This window comes from Vipera berus (assembly GCF_964194415.1).
Source record: "Vipera berus genome assembly, chromosome: 4".
In the NCBI taxonomy this organism is placed as follows: Eukaryota; Metazoa; Chordata; class Lepidosauria; order Squamata; family Viperidae; genus Vipera; species Vipera berus.
The window spans coordinates 68,829,694-68,851,321 of record NC_138206.1 but is presented as its reverse complement, the minus strand read 5'-3'; the positions used below and the strand labels follow the sequence as shown (position 1 = coordinate 68,851,321).

The 21,628-nt window shown below is 38.0% G+C and overlaps 1 protein-coding gene across 3 annotated transcripts in view; it reads right to left on the bottom strand.

Moving 5' to 3' along the window:
• Positions 1–21,628, bottom strand: part of SH3KBP1 (SH3 domain containing kinase binding protein 1) — a 148,233-nt gene that overhangs the window by 113,913 nt on the left and 12,692 nt on the right. For 2 of the 3 annotated variants that reach the window (XM_081327632.1, XM_081327633.1), the window contains exon 2: positions 17,146–17,303. In XM_081327632.1, coding sequence (XP_081183758.1) covers positions 17,146–17,303 — 158 coding nt within the window. The remainder of the gene's footprint in view (positions 1–17,145; positions 17,304–21,628) is intronic. The other variant, XM_081327634.1, reaches the window with a different exon arrangement.

Genomic DNA, 21,628 nt, shown 5'->3' with positions numbered 1-21,628 from the left:
TCCCTTCCTATTCTATTCTATTCTATTCTATTCTATTCTATTCTATTCTATTCTATTCTATTCTATTCTATTCTATTCTATTCTATTCTATTCTATTCTATTCTATTCTATTCTAGGGCTTTTTAACATTTTCACCCATTGTACTACTTTTAGGATATGTCAACATCTGAGTACCACCACTCGCCTAGCAAGGTGTCAAAAACTTGATGACCACCCCACAAAAAAGGAAAAAAGTGATGAAGTACAGGTAATCCTCAACTTACAACAGTTTGCTTCGTGACTGTTCGAAGTTACAATGTCACTGAAAAAGTGCCCCTGAAGCCACAGCCAAGCAAGACACCTGCCTGCCCGCCCGGTGGCACTCTTCCTCCTGTCCGAGGTTTTCATTGTTGTGAGCATTTCTGTTGAGGATTGGCAGTGGGGGTGGGGTGGAGGGGTGTTTGGTTTTTATTCCCCCCCCCGTCTGCTGGGTGGTTGCAACAAGTTTTGGTCATTTCACATGACCCTGGGACCATCATAAATATGAATCAGTTGCCAAGCATCCGAATGCAAATCACAAAACCCTGAAGAAGCTGCAACATTCCAGCTGATCGGCACTTCTTCCAGGCTCAGCAAAAGCAGAAGGATCAGCACTGAGCTCCAGCTGGAGCCTGGCACTGATCCTGGTGCTTCCGCTGAGCCCTGACAGCCCCAAAGAAGTGCTGATCCTGGCGCTTCCGCTGAGCCCTGACAGCCCTGCAGCTCCAGCCATCTCTTGCTCAGGCTTGTGCGGTGCTGCCACCAGTTCAGCTCATTCCCCTCCCCTGCTACCACTTTTCTAGGATGGTTGCATTCCACCTGCCAGGTGCCCTGTTCTATTCTATTCTATTCTATTTTGCTTCAACTCAATAACATTTGAGGGTTTTCTAACATAAACTGCTAATTTTATGCTCTGCCACAATATTTCTTTTGGATTGGTCATTCCAAAACACAGAGTTTGTTCTTTATCCATCCTCCTGCAGACCTGCTTATATCTTTGGGATCAGAACTATCCTGCTGCCAAAATCAGAAGCAAGCCTTCTGCTTTAGCTGAAGCACTAATAATATTCTCTGCAGTATTGTTTGACACAAAACAGAATTCAGGTTTACTTCAATTATACAAGTCTTCTAAGCCACCAAGTAAATCATAGTCTTACAGCCACCATGTTGGCATAAGGTTCTTATTATGTAATACAATGCCAGACATTTTGCTGGACATAGCAATACTCATGTAAACCAAACCAAACCTTTAGACATTTTTAAGGTAACAAGATATAACAACCTAGAGTCTAAAAATTGTGTAATGATGTGATATTCCCACTGTTTATAAGTAACATTTAAGATATTTCTAAAAAAAAATATTCCTAGACTATAAGAAGAATTATGTCTCCACAACTAGTAGCAATCGCAACTGGCTGATTGGTCTAGGCCCAGAAGGTAAGTATGGTTAGGCCTGGTTACTATTTCAATGGAACCACCATAAAACCTCAGGATTGTAGCCTACATAGCAAAATTGCAAACTGAAAATATCTGGAGCATCAGAAATAAACATTTTCAATAATTTCCTATATACAGGAACATTATTATTTTACTGGTATTTTACTAAACATGTGTTATAAGAATAAATAAGGAATGAAAGATGTGGGAGGCTAAAACATTTTATGATTTTAGTCTGTGGCAATGAATGTGATTTAGTTTTTTCATTTTGAAGAAAATTGGGGCTTTCAAATGCACGTATTCTCTAGCTAAAATAACAAATGCAATACATTTCTTATCTACCAAGATTTATATAAAACATTTGCTTTGCAGTTTATTACTTGTTTTATAATTTTTGCATCTGGGGTTGTTTGTTTGCATGTGCTTTTACTGTATATCCGGCTTTCTGCTGGTGGTATGCAGGTAGTCCTTGACTTACAACCACAATTGGGACCAGAAAATAATGACAATGTTAAGTGAGTTATCACAAGACCAGACCCCATTTTATGCCCACTTTTACCATGATCATTACATAAAACCACTGTGGTTGTTAAACAAATCATGTGGTTGTTAAGTAAATCACATAGTCATTAGGCGAATACAATTTCCCCAGTTGACTATGCTTGTCAGATGCTGGCTGGGAAGACTGCAAATCACAATCACATGACTGGAAGATGCTGCAACCATCATTAATGTTACCAGTTGCCAAGCACCTGAATTGCAATCGTGACTACAGGGATGGTACAACAGTGAATGCTGTAATTGTTAACTGAACCCTCTGTTTGCAATGGGTGTTTTTTGCCTGGAATTAAAAGCAAACATCAGTTTTTAGCTAAAAAAACATTGTCAATTGCAATCACACAACTTCAGAATGTTTCAAATGGTTGTAAATGTGGCCAGTTGCCAAGCACCAAAATGCAATCACATGACCAGGGAGGCAGCCTTGGAACTTTGAATCCAGGTTGTAAGTATATTTTTGGGATCCATCATAACTTCAAATGGTTGCCAAACAACTGGTCATTAAGTAAGGACTACCTGTAGAAGAGCTAGCATTGTCTTTAAGACAAGTGCCTTTAAATGTTTGGGCTACATCTTCCCAAAGATTGACTATTAGCCATGCTGGCTGAAATTTATAGGAGTTATACTGTAAAACTTCTAGGAAACACTAGATTGCTCATCCTTATTACAAGATATAAGAAAATGAAAAACTTTTTTCTATCCTATGTTATAACGCGTTCTGTCAAACAATATGTATTCATAAATAACATTTCTTCTATATCTGAAGTATTATGCTAAGTAAAATTTGAACTTGTTTAATTATACTGCATCTTTTATAATATCCTAAAAAGACAAGCTAATAATGTTTCTCATTAAGGCATTATTCTGTACAAAAGCAAAATGTATTTGGGTTTTCAATACATCAAAAACAATGTAAGGTAAGCACTTGGTTATCAACAATGAACAGAAGAATATAAGGTTGAAGCTCTCTGATTTTAAAATATATTAGACAACTTGTGACCCACTGGGTCATCCTTTGAAGGAAAACTACTGCACTCTGATGTGACCACAATGAACATTAAATTATAGGCTGACCATATTTTTTTACCACAGTGCTGAATGGTCTCACAATCATCTAAGAAGAGTATATTATCATAAACATAAAAAGAATAGTAGAGGCAAATGAACTTCATTAATAAATCAATATTTGCTTAACTACAGTATAAACAGAATTATCATAGGTGAGCAAAAAAATGGTGGGAGCATGAGCAGCTTTTGACTTCCTGCCAGCATTCCCGCTGACTTTGCTTGTGGGAAGATGGTAAGGAGCATGGAAGTAATAATCATGTGACCACAGAGACATTGCAACAGCTACAACTTTGCAAATAAAACTGGTCTGAACATACAAAAATTTCAACTCAACAGGAGTAATAGGATTTTTTTATGTATTTTGATTCAAAAATGATTGCTGAATAATGAACTGTTTGGGCTAACTTTAGGGTGCAGACAAATAGGTAAACACAATGTAAGTTTTAGTATAATACTATTTGCCCATTTGCAGTATAAAGAACTATTGGCCCAAGTAGTTTTTAAGAATAAAGCATCTTCTATCCATAAAGTATTTATTTCCGACATTATCCACATCATCTAGGAAAATGTGGAATACAAATAGTTCTCAACCTTACAACCACTCATTTAGTGACTGTTCAAAAGCACTGAAAAAAGTGACTTATGACAGTCAGAACAACAGAATAAGGGACATTGGAGGTCTTCTAGTCCAACCCCCTGCTCAGGCAGGAAAGCTTATACCATTTCAGACAAATGATTGTCCAATCTCATCTTAAAAACCTCCAGTGTTGGAGCACCCACAATTTCTGGAGGCAGGTTGTTCCACTGATTAATTGTTCTGTCAGGAAATTTCTCCTTAATTCTAGGTTGGTTTTCTCCTTGATTAATTTTCATCCATTGCTTCTTGTCCTGCCTTTAAGCACTTTGGAGAATAGGTTGACCCTCTCTTCTTTGTAGCAGGCCTCCTATCGCAGCATCCCAGTGGACACACCAAAATTTGGGCATGTGTTTATGATGGTTGCAATGTCTGGGGTCGTGTGATTACCATTTATGACTTTCTCAGTTGTCTTCTAACAAAAACAATGGGGGAAGCTGGATTGACTTAATGACATGATTCAGTTAACAACTGCAATGATTTACTTAACAACCATGGCAAAATGGTCATAAAATTAGGCATGTTTCACTTAGTAACAGAACGTCTGGTCCCACTTGTGGTTATAAATTGAGGACTCTCTGTAGTTACACTTTCTGAGAAACAAATGCTTGGCTAATAGACAAGGATAGGTTGATTAGTAGTCTTATCACAGTCTGATATTCATAAGGCAAGAACATATGTTTCATCATTTTTCAGTTTAAATATATTATTAAGGTTTTGACCATATGGAAAAAATAAGCAGTAAAAGCAGTGTTTTCTAGCTTACAAAAAGCCTGTCAATAAACACACGATTATGGTTCTGTCAGTGTAGATTTATACACATGTCAGGAGAACAAGTCTTTTGATCAATTCAGAAGCCAAAATATTCAAATGATTCTATTTAGAGAAGGGGTGTCAAACTCGCAATCTCACGTGACATATCACGACATATTGTGACTTTTTTCCCATTGCCAGCAATGGGGTGGGCGCAGTTTCACCAGATGCATCCGGCCCATGGGCCGGCAGTTTGACACCCCTGATTTAGAAATTTAAAACTATGCATCCTTTATAATTTTATGTCTATTATTCTGGTTCTTTCAATCAAGCATTTTGCTTTCTTTCAATTACTAGGCCCTGTTCCTATGGAAACATCTGAAAACTGCATTATAATAAAAAGATTTTGGAAAAGTTAAATCATTATTAACATTATAAAGAGCAGTGGCTATAAAATGAAGGGTGTTGATAATTTCTGAATAAAAAAATTCATTGGCCGAATTATATTTAACAGAGCTAAAACTGGAGATAAGGTGCTTTTCCATAAAAATACACTTTAAACAAAATGAGAACCACAGCAGCATTCTTATAATTAAACAAACAACTACAAAGAAACTAACAGTTTTGTTTTCCTCATCAGGGCATAGTTTTAAAAAGTCTAGAACTTTTTGGAGTCTGATATCTGAAAAAATCTGGCTACAAAGAATTTTCTCAAAAATGAAAAATAAATCTTCAATATTCAATGAAGGAGTAATTGGCTGTGGTCTAGATCATCTAGACCACTGTGGTCTAGATCATCTCAAAAGTGCTAGCTTTGGTCAATGAAAAAGACTGGAAGGCCTATAAGAGACATTACTGTCATTTATAAATGAAAAGTAGATTCCAGCCGGGCTCTCAATTACCAATCATTATCCCTATAAATAAGGCTCTTCTTCTTTTCTCATGAATGGGGACTGCAGTGCTAGAATGTCGCTACTGATTTCAAGAGAAGAGTGAAATGACAAGATGGCTACAAGCCCATAATCCAAGATGCATCATCAAAACACTTGAAACACTCAAGATTGTAGTGCTTTAATCCATTTAATCCTTTCTTCATTAATATAAAACACTGTTACTCCTCTTGCCTAATTTTTTTGGGGGGGGCTCCCTACAATCCTCCATTTTGTGCTAACACTTGTGAAACAATATTCAGCACAATCCTGTTTAATTGAGGTAAAGTTCATATTTTTGCCTATTTCATACATCATTAGCAATAGCTGTCTGGTGTCTCTTTTTGATGAAGTGGGGAGGCAGTTTCTCAAATTGTTTAAGCATGGGGATATGAACTAGCAGAGGCAGCAGAGAAGGATCCCCAAGGTGACCACAGTAGCAGTCCCCAAAAGGAGTGCCTTCAACCAATGGAGGACTGAAAGCCAAGAGAAGAGCCCAGGTAGGTCAAAGGGGAATTTGTCATAGTCAATACCATACATAAGTTCTTTAAAATGTTTCATGTCACCCTCTACTAGTTCTGAGTATTCAGTTAAATTGAAGCAACACATATCTTGGAACTCCAAGCAGCCATAATTGTGTCTCAGTAGTAAGTAATCAATGGCTGCCTTATTTTCAAGTATAGCTTCTATAACCTGTCTCAGTTCCCTGTTCAGGGCATCTAGGGCTTGGGAGGTTGAATTTAGATTTTTTATAAGGGTGTATGCCAGACTGCTTATGTTTCTTGCATTACCCACAGCAAGTGCTGGCACACCTACCAATGATGCTGCTAGTGCCCCATATTCCATTTTGGTGAATAAGGGCATTTGGGAGTCACAATCGGATGTTAGGATTTGGAGACCCCTTCTGTGCCACCTCTTAGGGAGGGCATAAAAACTTTTAACTGTCCCAAGGTGCAGGGTCCTGAGTGGCAATGGCGGGGATGTACGAATAAGCCTTTATGTCATATAGAGTATGAACCACCATAAGGGAAGTTTGATATAGCTATACGCAATGGGAATTATCTCGGTATGGTTGCAGAAGAGGGCAGTATTATTCAAGTTTTGGCAATCTGGTGCCCTTGGAGTTATATAACCATCCATTTTGAAGCATGCATCTCATTAGTTACAGTAACAGTGCTTTCGTCTTTAAAATTTGTGCTGGGTCCCCAGTCAAAAATGGTGGAATATGAAAATGTTAAATGGAAATCCCTGAGTCTAGTGAAATTTTGGATGGCTTATGGGCCTATGAGGCAGGTTGACAAAATATCCTTACTGTTCTTCCCCCTTTTATATAGAATTATGTAATATTTAACACTTCATTTGCTAAGTATACCCAAATATTTCCCTTGTCATGGAACAGATTTGTTTCCAGTTGGTCAGCTCTGTCACAGAATATATCAGGTACAATGCTAGAACACATTTCAATCCCCTCCCCCAGTCTTCCCCATGGTTCTCATCTCAAAATAGAATCCTTAATGCCCATTCGTCTCTCTCTGGGTCCTTCTGCAGTCTTAGAGGTGACGCCTTCGGCGTCAGGGCTGATTCAATGCTATGGTCGAAAACTGCCAGCTTGATGTAGGTCCAGTATATCCAGGCATCCTTCTCTGCTACCTTTATGGCTGTTTGAGTTGTTTCCACCTGTGTTGCAGGAGGGTGAGATTTCTGAGAGAATGACTTAATCCAGACCCACTCTCCTGGCTGGAAGGGATAAAGATTCTCTTTGAGTGGCAATGTCTGTGTGAAAGCACTGTGTTTCCACAATCTTTGGAGTTGCTGGTGTGAGGCTGAAAGATAGCATGATAAGACTACCTTCTCCTCCTTTCTAGGCTAAGGGAGTGGGGATCTAAACCCTTCAAGGTGTCTGGGGGGGACAGCCAAAGAGTTATTCAAAAGAGGAAATGCCTAAGTCTCATCTAGGTTTGGTTCTTAGATATTTTTTTTATTGAAAAGTTTTAACATACAATTTTTCCCTTAAAAAATCCCCCCTCCCCCCCTTCTCCCTCCCCCCCTTCCTCTCCCCCCTCCCCCCCTCCCCCCCCGACTTCCCAGAGCTAAATACAAGGTATATATATAAAAAAACAATCATAAACAACCATATACTAACAACCATAAACTCTAAAATCTATCACTCTCTAGCTTATATAGGATAAAACAAACCTTAGTAATATTAAATATATATAAATATATATATAAAAAAACTAATATAGAAAAAAAAACAAAGAAAGAAGACTTATTCAAATATAAAACTTCTTAACCCTATACTTATTCTGAATAAACCCAAGCCATTTTCTCCCTTCCATAATATAACGTTCCTGCGAGTAATCTTTCAAATAGGCCGAAATCTTCACCATTTCGACCAGGTCGGAAACCTTTAAAATCCACTCTTCTATAGTCGGCAGTTCCTCTTTCCAGTACTATCCCCGTAATTAAATTCAACATCAACTTAGTATATTCCATCAGACTTTTATCCAAAAAGCCTTAACCTTTTTACAAGTCTACCATATATGAAAATATGAAAATATATTACGTCTTTATCACCACACCTCCAACATTTAGGCTAATAATTCAGATACATGCTTAGCTTTTTAAAATCTAAATACCATCTATAAAACATTTTGTAAAAATTCTCTCTTAGATTTCAAACTTGTATAAATTTTACATTCCTCACCCAAATCTTTTCCCACCTCCCACTACTTGGCTGTAAGTACGTTGTGAAAGTTCCATAGACTTCTGCTGATCTTGTTCTTTTATCTTTTTTGATCGTTTTAAAGCAGCACGCGTCACCCTCTGTTCTCTGGGATCATCCAAAAGTGTTATAACTTGATCTCCTCCAGCACCATTCTCCTCTGTCTGTCCATCTTCAGCCTCTTGATATTCTCCTTCTCCAGATCCCTTAGCAGCTTCCAGAAGTGTTAATGGGGTTGCTTTTAAAACATTATTGTAAAAATCACGCGCTTGCATCACAGTAACCAAACGGTACCTTTTACCTTCATGCATCACCATCAACCCAGCTGGAATCTCCCATCTGAACCTTATATCTCGTTGCTTGAGCTCTTGCACAAGAAATGTAAAATCCTTCCTTCTCCTTAAAATCTTTGGAGGAATTTCTTTTAGAACCAGAACTTCTTGATCAGCAATCACGACTTTAGTATCATAGGCAGCTTGTATAACTTCATCTCTAATTTCCCTTTTTGTAAAATAAACCACCACATCTCTAGGCAACTTTCTCTGTCTAGCAATCCATGAGTTCACACGATACACTTTATCCATGCCTCCTTTTATTTCATATGCTGGCTGATTCAATACCACTTCGAGAGCCTCAGAAACCAGCTGCTTTAGATCTTCCTTAATATTCTCCTTTAAACCTCTGATTCTAATGGCAAACTGCATCTGGAAATATTGAGCAAGACTCAATTCTTTATCCATTTTGTCTCTTAAATCTTCATTCTCCAATACTTTTGCTTCTAATATGGCATTCTTTTGAGTCGAATCTTTGACTTTTTCATCCAAATCTTCCACACATTCAGCCACTTTATACACTGAAGACAAAATGTCTACCTTCATCACCCTGTACTTCTGTTCCATCCTCTCCTCCATTCTCTCCTCCAACTTCTTCAATTTCTCCTCCATCTGTGCAAATTTATCACCCATTGATTCCAAAATTGATTCCAAGATTACCTGGGTATGTTTTTCAAGAGCATCTTGTAAGTCCTTCGATGTCACTACATCAGGAGGATGCAATGCCTGCAATGATGATTGTTGCACCGGGGAAGTTCCAGCACTCCGAAGAGTTTTAGGGGGAGGTTTAGCCGCCATCTTTTACTTTCAATTGTGACGCACTTTCACTTAGAGTTTAAAAAGTCCATCAAGCTCGAGAGTAGAATAAAATAATCCTCTTCACCTTTTCCTCTTGTACCGCTCTGCCTGCTCTTTTTATTCCATAGTCCTTCCTTCAGGCAGGGGTGGTCGCAGACGCCTGGCTCTGCTCCATAAAGTCAGGAGCAGAGGCGCTGGCCAGCTGGGAGCGACCCAGGCTACGGGGGAGTTCGATCCTTCGGCCGCCCAAGCTGCAAGCTCAGGCGGCCCCGGAGAACTCAACCCCTACCTGGGGCCTCACCCCCTCCTCTTCTCCCGAGGAGGGGGCTTCAAATTCGCCCGAACAGCTGATCGGCGCTGTTTCGGGCGAAAATCACTCAGCTGAGCCGCGGGCAGCCCGGGAAGGCTGTCTCCGTCGCCGCGCAGCCACCGGAAGTCGGTTTGGTTCTTAGATTGAATAGGGCTACGGGTAGCTGTTGAGGCCATGGCAGGTGTGTCTCCTGACAAAGTTTGCCTAGGAGAGTCTTAAGCTTCCTATTCTGATGTTCTACCCTCAGACAAAGCCTGGTGGTAAGGGACATGAAGGTTCTGGGTTGTCCCTAGAGCTTGCAACACATGGGTAATCACCTGTGACACAAAGTGTTTCCCTTGGTCCATGTCTAAGACACTAGGCACCCCAAAACTTGGCACTATATCTTTTATTAGATGCCAGGCTGTTTCAAGTGCGGTGACATCATGACAAGGGAAAACTTCTATCCAGTAGGTGAACTGGTCCCTACATATTAATACATATTGAAAACTGTTAGCCTTTGGTAACTATATAAAGTCCAGCTGTAGTTTTTTGAAAGGACGTTGTACCCATGGTCTCCCTTCCTCTTGAATTGCCTTTCATGATGACAGCTTTTTGCTACTTCCACAGCCTCACTATAAACTCCAGGTGCATACCAGACCTGTCTGGTAGCATCTACCATAGCCTGGACCCAACAATGTCCCTTTGAGTGTAAATGTTGGCAGATGAGACGCAGAAGGTGGCAGGGGGCAATGGGTGATCTCATGCAGGGAGACGACTGCAGCACCAGTGATTTGGGTCCCTTCATGCAGATAGGATGATCTGTTGGTGAAGAGCTCCATGACTTGGTTTTGTAGAGGCACATCAGTCAGATCAGGTCATAGCAGCTCAATGTCGTGAACAAAGTGAAGGCAGTTGTGTAGGATGTTGTCTACACACTCCGCTGGCAGCAGGGTGGCTGGATTCAGTATCGAACATCATTCAAAGGTTATGTGGTCAATGGTAAAAAGCTCAGTCTCATATTGTGCTAGTCAGTTCTGGGTAAAGACTTGGATTTGGGATTTAAGAAGTATGGTGAAGAAGTCATGGGGGACCCTTAGCATGAGTGGGTGGCCAAGGATGAGATCCTTTGATAGTTTTACTATTTCTATGGTTGCGGCCACTGCCTGCAGGCAAGGGATGGCTCCTGGGCCACTGGATCCAGTTGGACAGAATAGTAAGCTATTGGCCGTAGTGTAGGTCCAACTGTGTTAATACTGCAGAGCCCACCCCCTGATTTTTATGTATGAAAAGTATGACAGATTTCTGGTAGTCTGGCAAGCCCAAGACTGGGGATGAGGTTAAGGTTTGTTTTACTTATTCAAATGCGTGGGCCAGTGACTTAGTCTATAGGACAGAGTCTGTCATTTCCTTTGTTGTTAACTGAACAAAGGGTCTAGCTAGCTGCCCAAATGAGGGTATCCAGGGTCTGCAGAATTCCAAGACCCCCAGAAGGGTTCTAACCTGGCATTGGTTCTAGAGGGCTTCATGCCCAATATAGTCTTGACCTGCTCTGGAGTTAATTTTTGGGTCCCAGGGGGATGGCATAACCGAAGTAGGTCACACCCCTCTGTAAATACTGAAGTTAAGGGTGATGCCTTGTGCCCCCTCTCTGCTAGGCAGTTGAGTAAATGATGAGTATCGGTCCTGCAGTCATCCTCCATCTCTGAAGCTAATAATAGATCATCCGCATACTGGACTAGGGATGATTTACATGCAGGTGGATGGATGACAGGTCTGCCTTTAGTATCTGAGAGAACAGGATAAATGATTCCATACACCCCTGAGGAAGGGGAGTCCAAGTGTATTGCTGGTCTTCCCATGTAAAGTCAAACAGATACTGGGAAGCTGGGTCTACCGGAATGCTAAAAAAGGCTGCAAAAAGATCTATTACTGTGAAGATAATTGCTGAGGCTGGTATTCCAGTGATAATAGTGGCTGGGTTTGGTACCACATATTCATTCACGAGCCTCAGATCATGCACAAAACAGAAGATGGGGTTGCCTTCTGAGTCAGTCCAGGGCTTTTGGACTGGGAAGATTGGAGTATTACAAGGGGAGGACTCCTTGTCCCATGTATGTCTTGATTAGTTTTCTAATTGGTTCAATTGCCTCAGCCATTATTCTGTATTGGGGAACGCAAGGAATGCAGGTGGTCCTGCTTTGATTTGTATTTTAACTGGGGTGGCTCCATTAAGGAAGCCCATCTCAGTAGAGTCCCAGTCCCATAGTGAAGGGGGAAGGTCCTATAGGTCAGGGTGTAATTGGTCTGAGTGGGGTGGAATGGTTGTACAACGGATGTGTTTGGCTGAGATATCTAAAGTGAGCCCATCAGGAGACCACTTTATTGTGGCTCCAAGCTTGCATAAGTGATCCTTGCCTAGCCATGACAAGGGAAACTGAGGGCAGATAGTGAATGAATGGTCCAGGGAGAAAGGTCCTATCCCAATCCTTATATCATTGGTGAACTCTACAGGGATTATTTGACCCCCTACTCCAATGATAGTGCCTGGCTCCTGGCACTACTGATCCTCTAAATGGGAGCTCGGAGATTAGTGATGAGGTGGCTCCAGTATCCACCAGGCATTCGTATCTTTTTTCTCCTATGATGAGGGAGAGGAGAGACTTGCCTTCATGACCAGTCCTTAGGGAGATGGTGAGACCAGTGAAGGTGACCCTGAATTCTGCTGGCTCAGGGCTGAGTGATAAGGTCCTGAAGCCATCCTCGAACTGTATGTGGCGAGGAGGCCTGGGGTTCTCTCTCCCATTGGAGGCGGTGGGTCTCTTAGAAAATGGGACTCTTGTATTAGGTCCTGAAAAACTTTCCCTGCAGTCCTTCCTTAGATATCCCCTCCTCCCATACTTGAAGCAGTGGGGGCATCTTATTCTTTATTCCCCTGTTTCTTCACACGAAGGGCATCTGGGATGGTTATCTGCCAGAGGAGGGTTTGGACACATCCCGTCGTTTTGTATTTCTGCAAACATTTTTAAATCTTCCCTTCTCTATTTCTCTTCTTCTCTCAGTCTTTCCCTTTGATCAAATACAAAATTTGCTATTCTTCATAGTTCTGATATCTCTAAACTGGACCAGTTAGATACAATTCGGTGGAAGTGGTTCCGGATGTCGATGGCCGACTGATGAACAAATGCCAAGGCCAGGATCCGCTGGTCTTTAGGGTTGTTCACATCTAAGTGGGCAAAAGCAACCCCCACCTCCAGGAGGCAAACCCAAAAGGCATCTGGTGTCTTGCTTTCTCTCTGCGCTGTGCGCTGAAACTCAATGAAATTAAAGGGGGCTGGATTTGGATTTCTTGTGGCAATGCAAGGATTCTAAACTGATGATGCTTTAACTCCACTCCCCAGATCTGCCTACTGTTCTGCGATTTTGTTTCTAACAGTTTCTTTCTTTCTTCATCCTGAACTGTGAGAAAATCTAGATACTGGCATTTTATTTCTAAGTTTCCTACGGCTTAATGCAGTCTCAATCTTTACATGCCAAGCAAAGCCATCAGCTATCAATAGTAAGTATATTTGTGTAGAGACATCTATAAATACTGTGCCCTATGACAGCATTCATCATTATGAGGACCACCAGATGAGTTGGTATAATACTGTAACCTGAGAATTTCCATCCAATGTTCAACCCATCTGGAGACTATCAGCTTCGGGAAGAATATCCTATATACTATGTAACTACCATTCTGAAGCTTAAATTTAGTAAGCAGTAATACTAGGTGTTGGTTAATGTACTCTTAAAAACTTTATAGTTAAATAAGGCAGTAACTATGAAATCCAAATTACATACAATTGTTTAATGTTCTGTTTATTTCATATATACTGTATGTCTAGTCATTTTGCCATACTTATCTTTTATTCAAACAGAAAGTCTGTATGTGAAAGAAATTATATTGGGCTCTTTAGGCCAAAAGAAGACCTGAATCTGAGAAACTCTTCAATTTCTTTAAAAAACAAGACAAATGTCTTTAGTTATTATGCATTTTTAGTCAAAGGATATTACTTAGTTTTATTATTTATCTTCTTTCATATATTTTGTATGTTAAAATGGTCCTAAGTTTTCACAAAATAACTTATAACATACTCCACCAAAAAAGTTATTATGTACCAATCATCAAAATCATCAGAGAACCTACAACTTACACAACATACAGTTGGTCAAAAATGCACCAGGATAGTTTATACTTCAAACCATCTGAAGCACAAAGAATATCCAGATGAAGAGAAGAAAAGGGGACAATCAATGTAAATTCTTTCAAACATTACAATCCACAAGTTCAATAGTTGTATTGTTGCACTTAACAAATTAAAGTCAGCAGAATTTTGCCACTATCATCTTCTACTCTATTTGTGTACATAGTGTTGTACTACCTATTAACATATACACTAATTTAAAGGAAGCAAGCATAGATTAGCAATGGAACTATCTCAAAATATGTGTCATGGTTCCGATAGATGAGACCAACAGAAATAAGAACTCTGAGGCAATTGCTTTCCTCAAAGAATACTTTTAATGGCTATATAGTGTCGGCACGAACAAAGGTGAACCCAAGACTGAAAGTTCCCACCCCCCAAAAGTTACAAAGTAAAAGTTGAATTCCCTACCCCTAGAGTTGTCATAAATCACAATCCCCAATTAACTACTTTGGCAGGCTTTCTAACGATATCTCAAGCCCACCAAAATTTAGGCAGCTTGACCTTGGTTCCGACAAGAAAGTATTTGTTATGGCTAAACTAAAAGAACACATCTCTCCCCTTCCATAGCTGTGGCAACTGAAAACAAAGTAAAGATGGCTGCAGACAGAATCGTTTGAAGGTTTGACAATATGTTCTTCGGCCTTATGACACCATAGCATAACATTTGTCAGAAGACTGATATCTTTACCTTTTATACTAAATCACTTGCTTTGCTGAGCATGAACTCACTAAAAGGAAATTATTTTATCAAATTAACTTTCACAAAGTAATTTTCCTCTTTTGACTTCTCACAATTTTAAGAAAAATAAAGCCTGACAGATACATTCTAGTCTTTCCTCTATTAAGAAAAAAGTTAAGAACATGAACAAAGCACAGAAATTACTACTTGTTAGCTTTACTTTACAACATGTTATTTACAGTAACTGGAAATTTACCACAATTTTGTAAATAAATTTATGTTCACAAATAGGTCCCATTGATTTTTATTCCATCTTTTGCCCATCTGGTTTGCGAAATACTTCTTCAAGGCAGGCTGAGAAAAGGATAGGTGATATTGTATTTTGTCGTACACTTCGTTCTATGTTGATTTTCACTTTAAGATCATTAAGGCAAATTATCACCATTGTTTTTTTATATATGCTGATTGTAGTAAGTTTATGTAAACAGTGTCTATGCCTTGGTTGAGCAATGCATTAATTATTGATTGTGGAATACTGAATCAAACACCTTTTCTTGGTCAATGAAAGCCATGCACAGAGATATGGTGTACTTGTTGTGCCTTTCAATGACTTGCTGAACATCCTGGATGTGATCCATTGTGCTGTAGCTATTTCTGAACCCTGTCTGCTCCTTTGGCTGTGCATCATTTAATCTTCTCAATACTCTTTTTGCTATTATCTTGGTGAAAATCTTGACTGAAAGAAGATGACTGAAAAAAGACTTATTGGGCAATAGTTCTTTAAATCATCTTGGGGCCCTTTCTTGTGTATAAGAATAACTTCAGAATTTTTCTATGCATCAGGTATTTTTTGTTCTCTGAGGCATCTCGAGTATAGTTTCTTCTTTTGTGGGTGTTGTTACTTTAGAGTGATCTTGATTGTTGCATAGTTGTAAATAGAATTTTCCAATTATTTCTAGCATTTCCTGTCTTGTTCTACACACAAGAGCCATCTTCACGTTTTAATGCAAAAGCCTTGTTTCTTGTATTTATAAGCTTGCATTTTGCTCTATTAATCCCTTTGTTTTCTTCAATTGCATTTTCCACAAGCTTCACATTAAACTGATGCATTTCATCTTGGATACTTTTTCCTAAGGTCTTGCAAAGTTCAACATACTCCAATTTATTAGTGAAACTTCTGGCATTCTTCATTGTCCATCGTATTTGCATTAAATCAATAGTTTCATCAGAGACTACAAGGTGTTTTTCTAGCAGTGCTATAGATGTAGCAGATTCAAGGATGTTTTTGACTATTTGTTCATTTTGGTCTGTAATATTCATCTCTTCCAAATCTTGCAATAGAGCAACGCGATTTAGATTAATCTCAAAATCACTGTTCTTCTCTAACAGTTTATCTTTTTTTTTGTTTTTTGTGATGTCTTTATCATTTTCATATGCACTTTTCAACAGTCTATCTTCACTTTAGCTCGTACCATTCTATGGCCACTTCCAACATTAAAATGATTGATGACAGTACAATTGCAGGATATGGTTTTATCAGTTGAGACGATGTAGTCAATTTCACTTGTGTACACAGATGGAGTCTTCCATGTCCATTTTCTGCTAGCTTTTTTCTTGTAAAATGAGTTCATGATATACAGTTCCTGTCCTTCAGCAAAGTCTATTGGTCTGTCGCCTTCATTATCTCCTTCACCACTTCCATATGGGCCAGTTGCTTTTTCTCCAGGTATTGTTCTTCCTTGCATTAAAGTCACCAATTAGTATTTTGTATTGGCATTTTTCTTTGTCTTGAAGGCGGGCCACATTGTCGTAAAACACTTCAACGTCATCATTACCATAGCGTATTGTTGACATGTAAGCTTAGAAGATTTGAAGCTTGTATTGTTTGTTCAATTGAATGATGCATTGATATATTTTCAAATTTTACAACAGACTCAGCTTTTGGTGGATGAAAAAACCGACTTCGCCACATCATCCATCTTCGCTATCTCTAGTGTAGAGTAAATGCCCAGTCCTATCAAGTTCAACTAATTTTTCACTTTTTTGTCGTGTTTCACATAATCCAAAGATATCCCAAAGGATATTGTTGAATTCAATCCGCAATTCTTCTAGGCGAGCATCTGTTTTCATTGTTTGAATGTTGACCATTCCTATGTCCAAAGTCCAAAGGCAGCCTGATTTACCCTGATGATTCTTAGCACCCTCTGCCTTCACAAATCTCTATTATGTCTTAAATGCAATATTTTAAATACATATCTTAAAAATAAACTATGTGCTATATAATTGTGATTTTTATAAAATAATTAAACAAATCTACACATATGCAAATGTATTCTATTCTTTTTTAGATCTTTTTATGCTCAAATCTTTACCTTCAATTTGATAAAAAGTCATTGTTTACTTTTTTGTATACTGCCACAACTGAACCTGTTTCTCAATGTTTTACATCAAATGAAACATTAAATAAATAAAAATAAAAGGTGATTATGAAAATATCACAAAAACAATACACCAGTAGCAATTATAACCAAAACAACAGGTATTTAATTTTTTTTCATAAAGCTTTTCAAACAATTCAGTTTTCAGTTTGGCTCTCAATATTGCAAACCTGCATCTCAACAAGATAATGTAAGCTGATGACATAAAACAATTAACAGTTTTCACTTTGTACTCACTCTTACAAAGTTGTCAGGGAACAAACCTCTTCTGCCTTTGAGCTGTCCTTCCCACCAACCTCCATCTTCTTTTCTGATGTTGGTGATGATGTCACCTACAGTGATTGTCAGCTCATCATCATGTTGAGCTTTGTAGTCAAACTCCACTATCGCCTCCACTAGAAGGGAAAGCATAATGATACAGTACAAAATTAGGGGGGGGGGAATCCAGAAAGATTTCTCTAATTTTTGAGGATTAAAATACATGAATGAATACCCATAATCCAATCAGCAACATTTAACAAATTACAAAACTGTCCAAAAGAGTCCAAGTAAAATAAAATTGTTTCTAATAAAAGGGACTGGTGGGGAGATCCAAGTTGCATCAGGCAACCTGCCTAAAGTTAGTTTCTCTCCATTCCCTTCAAAAGGACCCCAGCATGCTTAACTATTTATTATTAAATAGTTGTGAAGAAAGAAGGCCTCATGCAACCCAAAACTGCCTTGGGTAGGTAGCAGGGGCCTGTTAACTGAAAGAGAATACTGCCTGAAGGTAAGTAGCACATGGCAGATCTTGGGGAGCACTGGGCCACAGGGTAAATCATGCCATTCCCAAAGGCTCATGCACCTTGGGGAATGGAGTAAAGCAGCCTTTTTGAGTGACAGTGGTAATGCTAGGGATGAAGTTGAAGCCCATGCCTCAAATTTGGGCCAGTCTTGGCACTGCCACCAAGTGCCATTGTTCAGAGTGGCATAGATGGAGAGGGACATAAAGAATTGGTTCTCTTTTGTTTGGGAGTGGGTGGGTGTGACATGTCACGAGACTCAAGTTAGGCATTTTATAACTAAAAGATTCCACGCCCAAAAGATTCAGTGTCACTGATCTAGCATGATAGTACCCATTCCTTCTAGTTGAAGGTAAAATATTATTTTTAGATTCATTAAAACTGAAGAATGTTTATTTTGATTCAGAAGGATTGCATAGTATCACAGTTGTTTCTGAGACAACGGAAAAGATGTTTTATTCTCAAAACTCCTTACAATATTGCTCAAAACAGCATCCTGATACAATGCCAGTTGCTTTAAAACTGCACTTCCAAAGTAGATCAGGCAATCGTTTGAAACTTAAGTCACGGCAACTGAAGCTGCTTGGATAAGCAGTGAAATGTCTTAAACCAACAAGAAAATAAGTCCAGTTGCCATAACTCAGCTTTCAGATAATTTTACCTGGATGATTGAGAATCTTCTGGTCATGTTTCCTGCCTGGCCTACCTTGTAAAACTTACAATATTAGATTTCTTACTGTTTGTTTATGGGTCTGCTTATCAGAACACAACATTATAGGAATAAGAATGAACTTTTGGTGATTTATCTTGATATATGTTTCAGCCTGCATGTATCAATGAATATTAGACTTCTTGTTGTTTAAATAGGGACCTATATTTCAACATATTAATTAAAATTCCTGTCTTTACCCATCTTACCTTAAAATATAATATTGCTATACTATTTGTAGAACTATTTTCATAACTATTTGTTTACTCTCTTTCACTATTACTTTGTCTAATACTTTGCAAAATATACATTTGGAAGATTTCTCTGACTCTTTTGGACCCAAGTCTTCTTGAAGATATGCTTCAGCATATTTCCTTATTTAAAGAGCAAGTCAAGAAATGCAATAATGTCCAGTTTTCAGTGCAAATATTTATGCAATTCATTACGACAGGACTTCTCAGGAAAACATGCAAAGGAAACCATCAGAGAAATTCAACTATAACAATGTTTAAATGTTGTACAGTTGCTATAGTTTATATGGCCATTTGACTATTATGTACCAGATGAATACATTAATATTCACTGTGGAATACCAGTCTACAAACTAGCCTGTTCTGACACTTCACACAGAAAAAAGGGACACTTCTAAAAATGTTTTGTTTTGTTTTTGCTATACAGTATACATTTTATACATTAAACTTGTGATGCTGCACTCTTCCATATATTAGAAATTCCAAAATTAATAGTAGCTACTGTGATACAATTTGGATGGACACATCTATGTTTTTAATTAAAAAACCCTTATAACAATCATTTAGGTCTTAAATGAATTGGAGTAATAATAAAGTTGATATAAAAATAAGCTTTTTTAAGTTTTACTGCACTTGGTACTGAGGGATATTAAATAAGCAGTTCAAAAGAAAAAGCTGGAAAACTAGTATATGTATAGTAACAGTAAGCAAAATTAACCAAATTAAGATGAATTGCATCTCATTTAGTAATGTTTAAATGTCACTGCAAAACGATTTTGATAACAATCCACATATGGAGAATAATTATAGCAGTTTCTAGTTAATTTCAAGAATTACATGTACAGATCTAATGGAATACTTCAAATATGAATGATACAAATACATTTTGTACCATTATTTTTCTTGTATTTAGAAAGTACTGTCTAATTCTAAACATAAAATGTAGCAAATGGCTTACAAAAGTAAATAGCAGAAAAGATAGGAAAGGGAAAACGGAATACCAAAGTGAGGAAAGGAAGAAAAAAAGAAAAAAAAGGCATTGACTTCCGACTTCCTTTGGTGCAGTAAAATAGAATATCAACATCAAACCTCAGCTTTTTACTTTTACAAAATAACATAAACTAGCCATTTTGATAACATCAAATCTATCTAATCGGTAGAGCCCCAAATCAAAGTTTCATTTTTTCCACCTCAAGCACAAAGTCCAGAAGTGGTTTCCACATAGCAATAAAAGTATTCGTGTTCTTTTTTTAAATCAGTACAGTCAATTTAGCCATCTCTGCTAGCTCCATCAGTTTTTGCAACCATCCCTCCATTGTGGAATTGATGTAGTCTTCCATTTCTGAGCATAGAGTACTCTTGCTGCTGTCAAGTTCCATATTTTTTTCCCAGGTCTTTGTCCATTAGCCCCAAAAGAAAAGTCCCTGGTTTTCTTTCTATATTTATTTTAAGAATTTTCTGTATTAGCATATGATTCCTGCTCCAATATTTTCTTGCTTTGTCACACGTCCATCATAAATGGTAAAAAGTCCCCTCTTTACATTTACATTTCCAACATTCATTTGAAATGCTTTTATACATTTTTGATAACTTATCTGGTGTTAAATACCAATGGTACATCATCTTATAAATTTTTTCTTTTAAATTATAGTTTAATGTAAATCCTTTATTCCACATATTCTCCCATTGTTCAAGCATTATATACCCAAAATACCTTGCCCATTGAATCATACAATGTTTTACTTGTTCACTTTCCAGATTTAAATTCAATATCGTTTTATAAACTTTAGCAATAATATGTTCATCACTACTGCACAGTAGGATTTCCAATTCATTTTTAACAAAACTAAACCCATGATTCTTTTTATCTAGCTGACATCTTTCTTTCAATTGTATATATGTAAACCAATGGCAAACATGACCTTCTGATTCTAGTTCTTCCTTGGATTTGAGGGTAGGCTCACCCAAATTAAAAGATATTATTTTATCATAGGTCCACCAGTTCAGCCTCATCACCATCTTTTTTAAAAAAAAGGTTCTTGTGGGGTAACCCAAAGTAGCACCTTCGTAGAGAACTTTAATTTATATTTATTCCAAACTCTCAAAATGGCATGCCTAGTAAAATTATTATTAAAATCAACATTTACTTTAATTTTGTCATACCATAGATAACCATGCCAATCAAACCTTAATTCATGGCCTTCTAGGTCCAGTAACCTCTTATTCTGAAGGTTCACCCATTCTTTTAGCTAAATGAAACAACAAGCGTCAATGTACGATTTTAAATCAGGTAAACCCAAACCACCTCTTTCCTTAGCATCTTGCAATAATTTATTGGTTTTTTCCCCTGCCATATAAACTTAGAGATATCACTCAGCCATTGTTTAAATGGAGTATCAGTTGCAAGTATTGGTAATGTTTGAAACAGGAAAAGCATCTTTGGTAAAACATTCATCTTAATCACAGAAACTGCACCCAGTAATGATAAATGCAGTTTGTCCCATCTTAATAAATCTTTTTGATACCATTCCAGAGAGGCACGTAGTTATTTTTTGAAAAACTTTGTGTTTGAATTTATTAGCATAATCCCCAAATATTTCACCTTTTTCTCAACCCTAAAACCAGACATTTTAATCAATATATCACCATCATGTGAGGTCATATTCTTATTCATGTTTTCTGCTTGCTAATTCTAAAACTGGCCAAGGACCCAAAATCATTTAGTTTCCTCATCAAGTCTTCTATATTACTTTTTGGGTCTTGAGAAATATCACCAAATCATCAGCAAAGGCCCTCAATTTATAAACTTCCTTCTTAACATTTATACCTTTTATTTTCTTGTCTTGCCTGATATCTCTATTCAGGACTTCCAGCACCAAGATAAACAGTGGAGATAGCAGACATCCTTGTCTTATACCCTTTGGAATTTCACATGAGTTAGTTAGATCACCATTCATAACAATTTTTGCTTGTTGTAA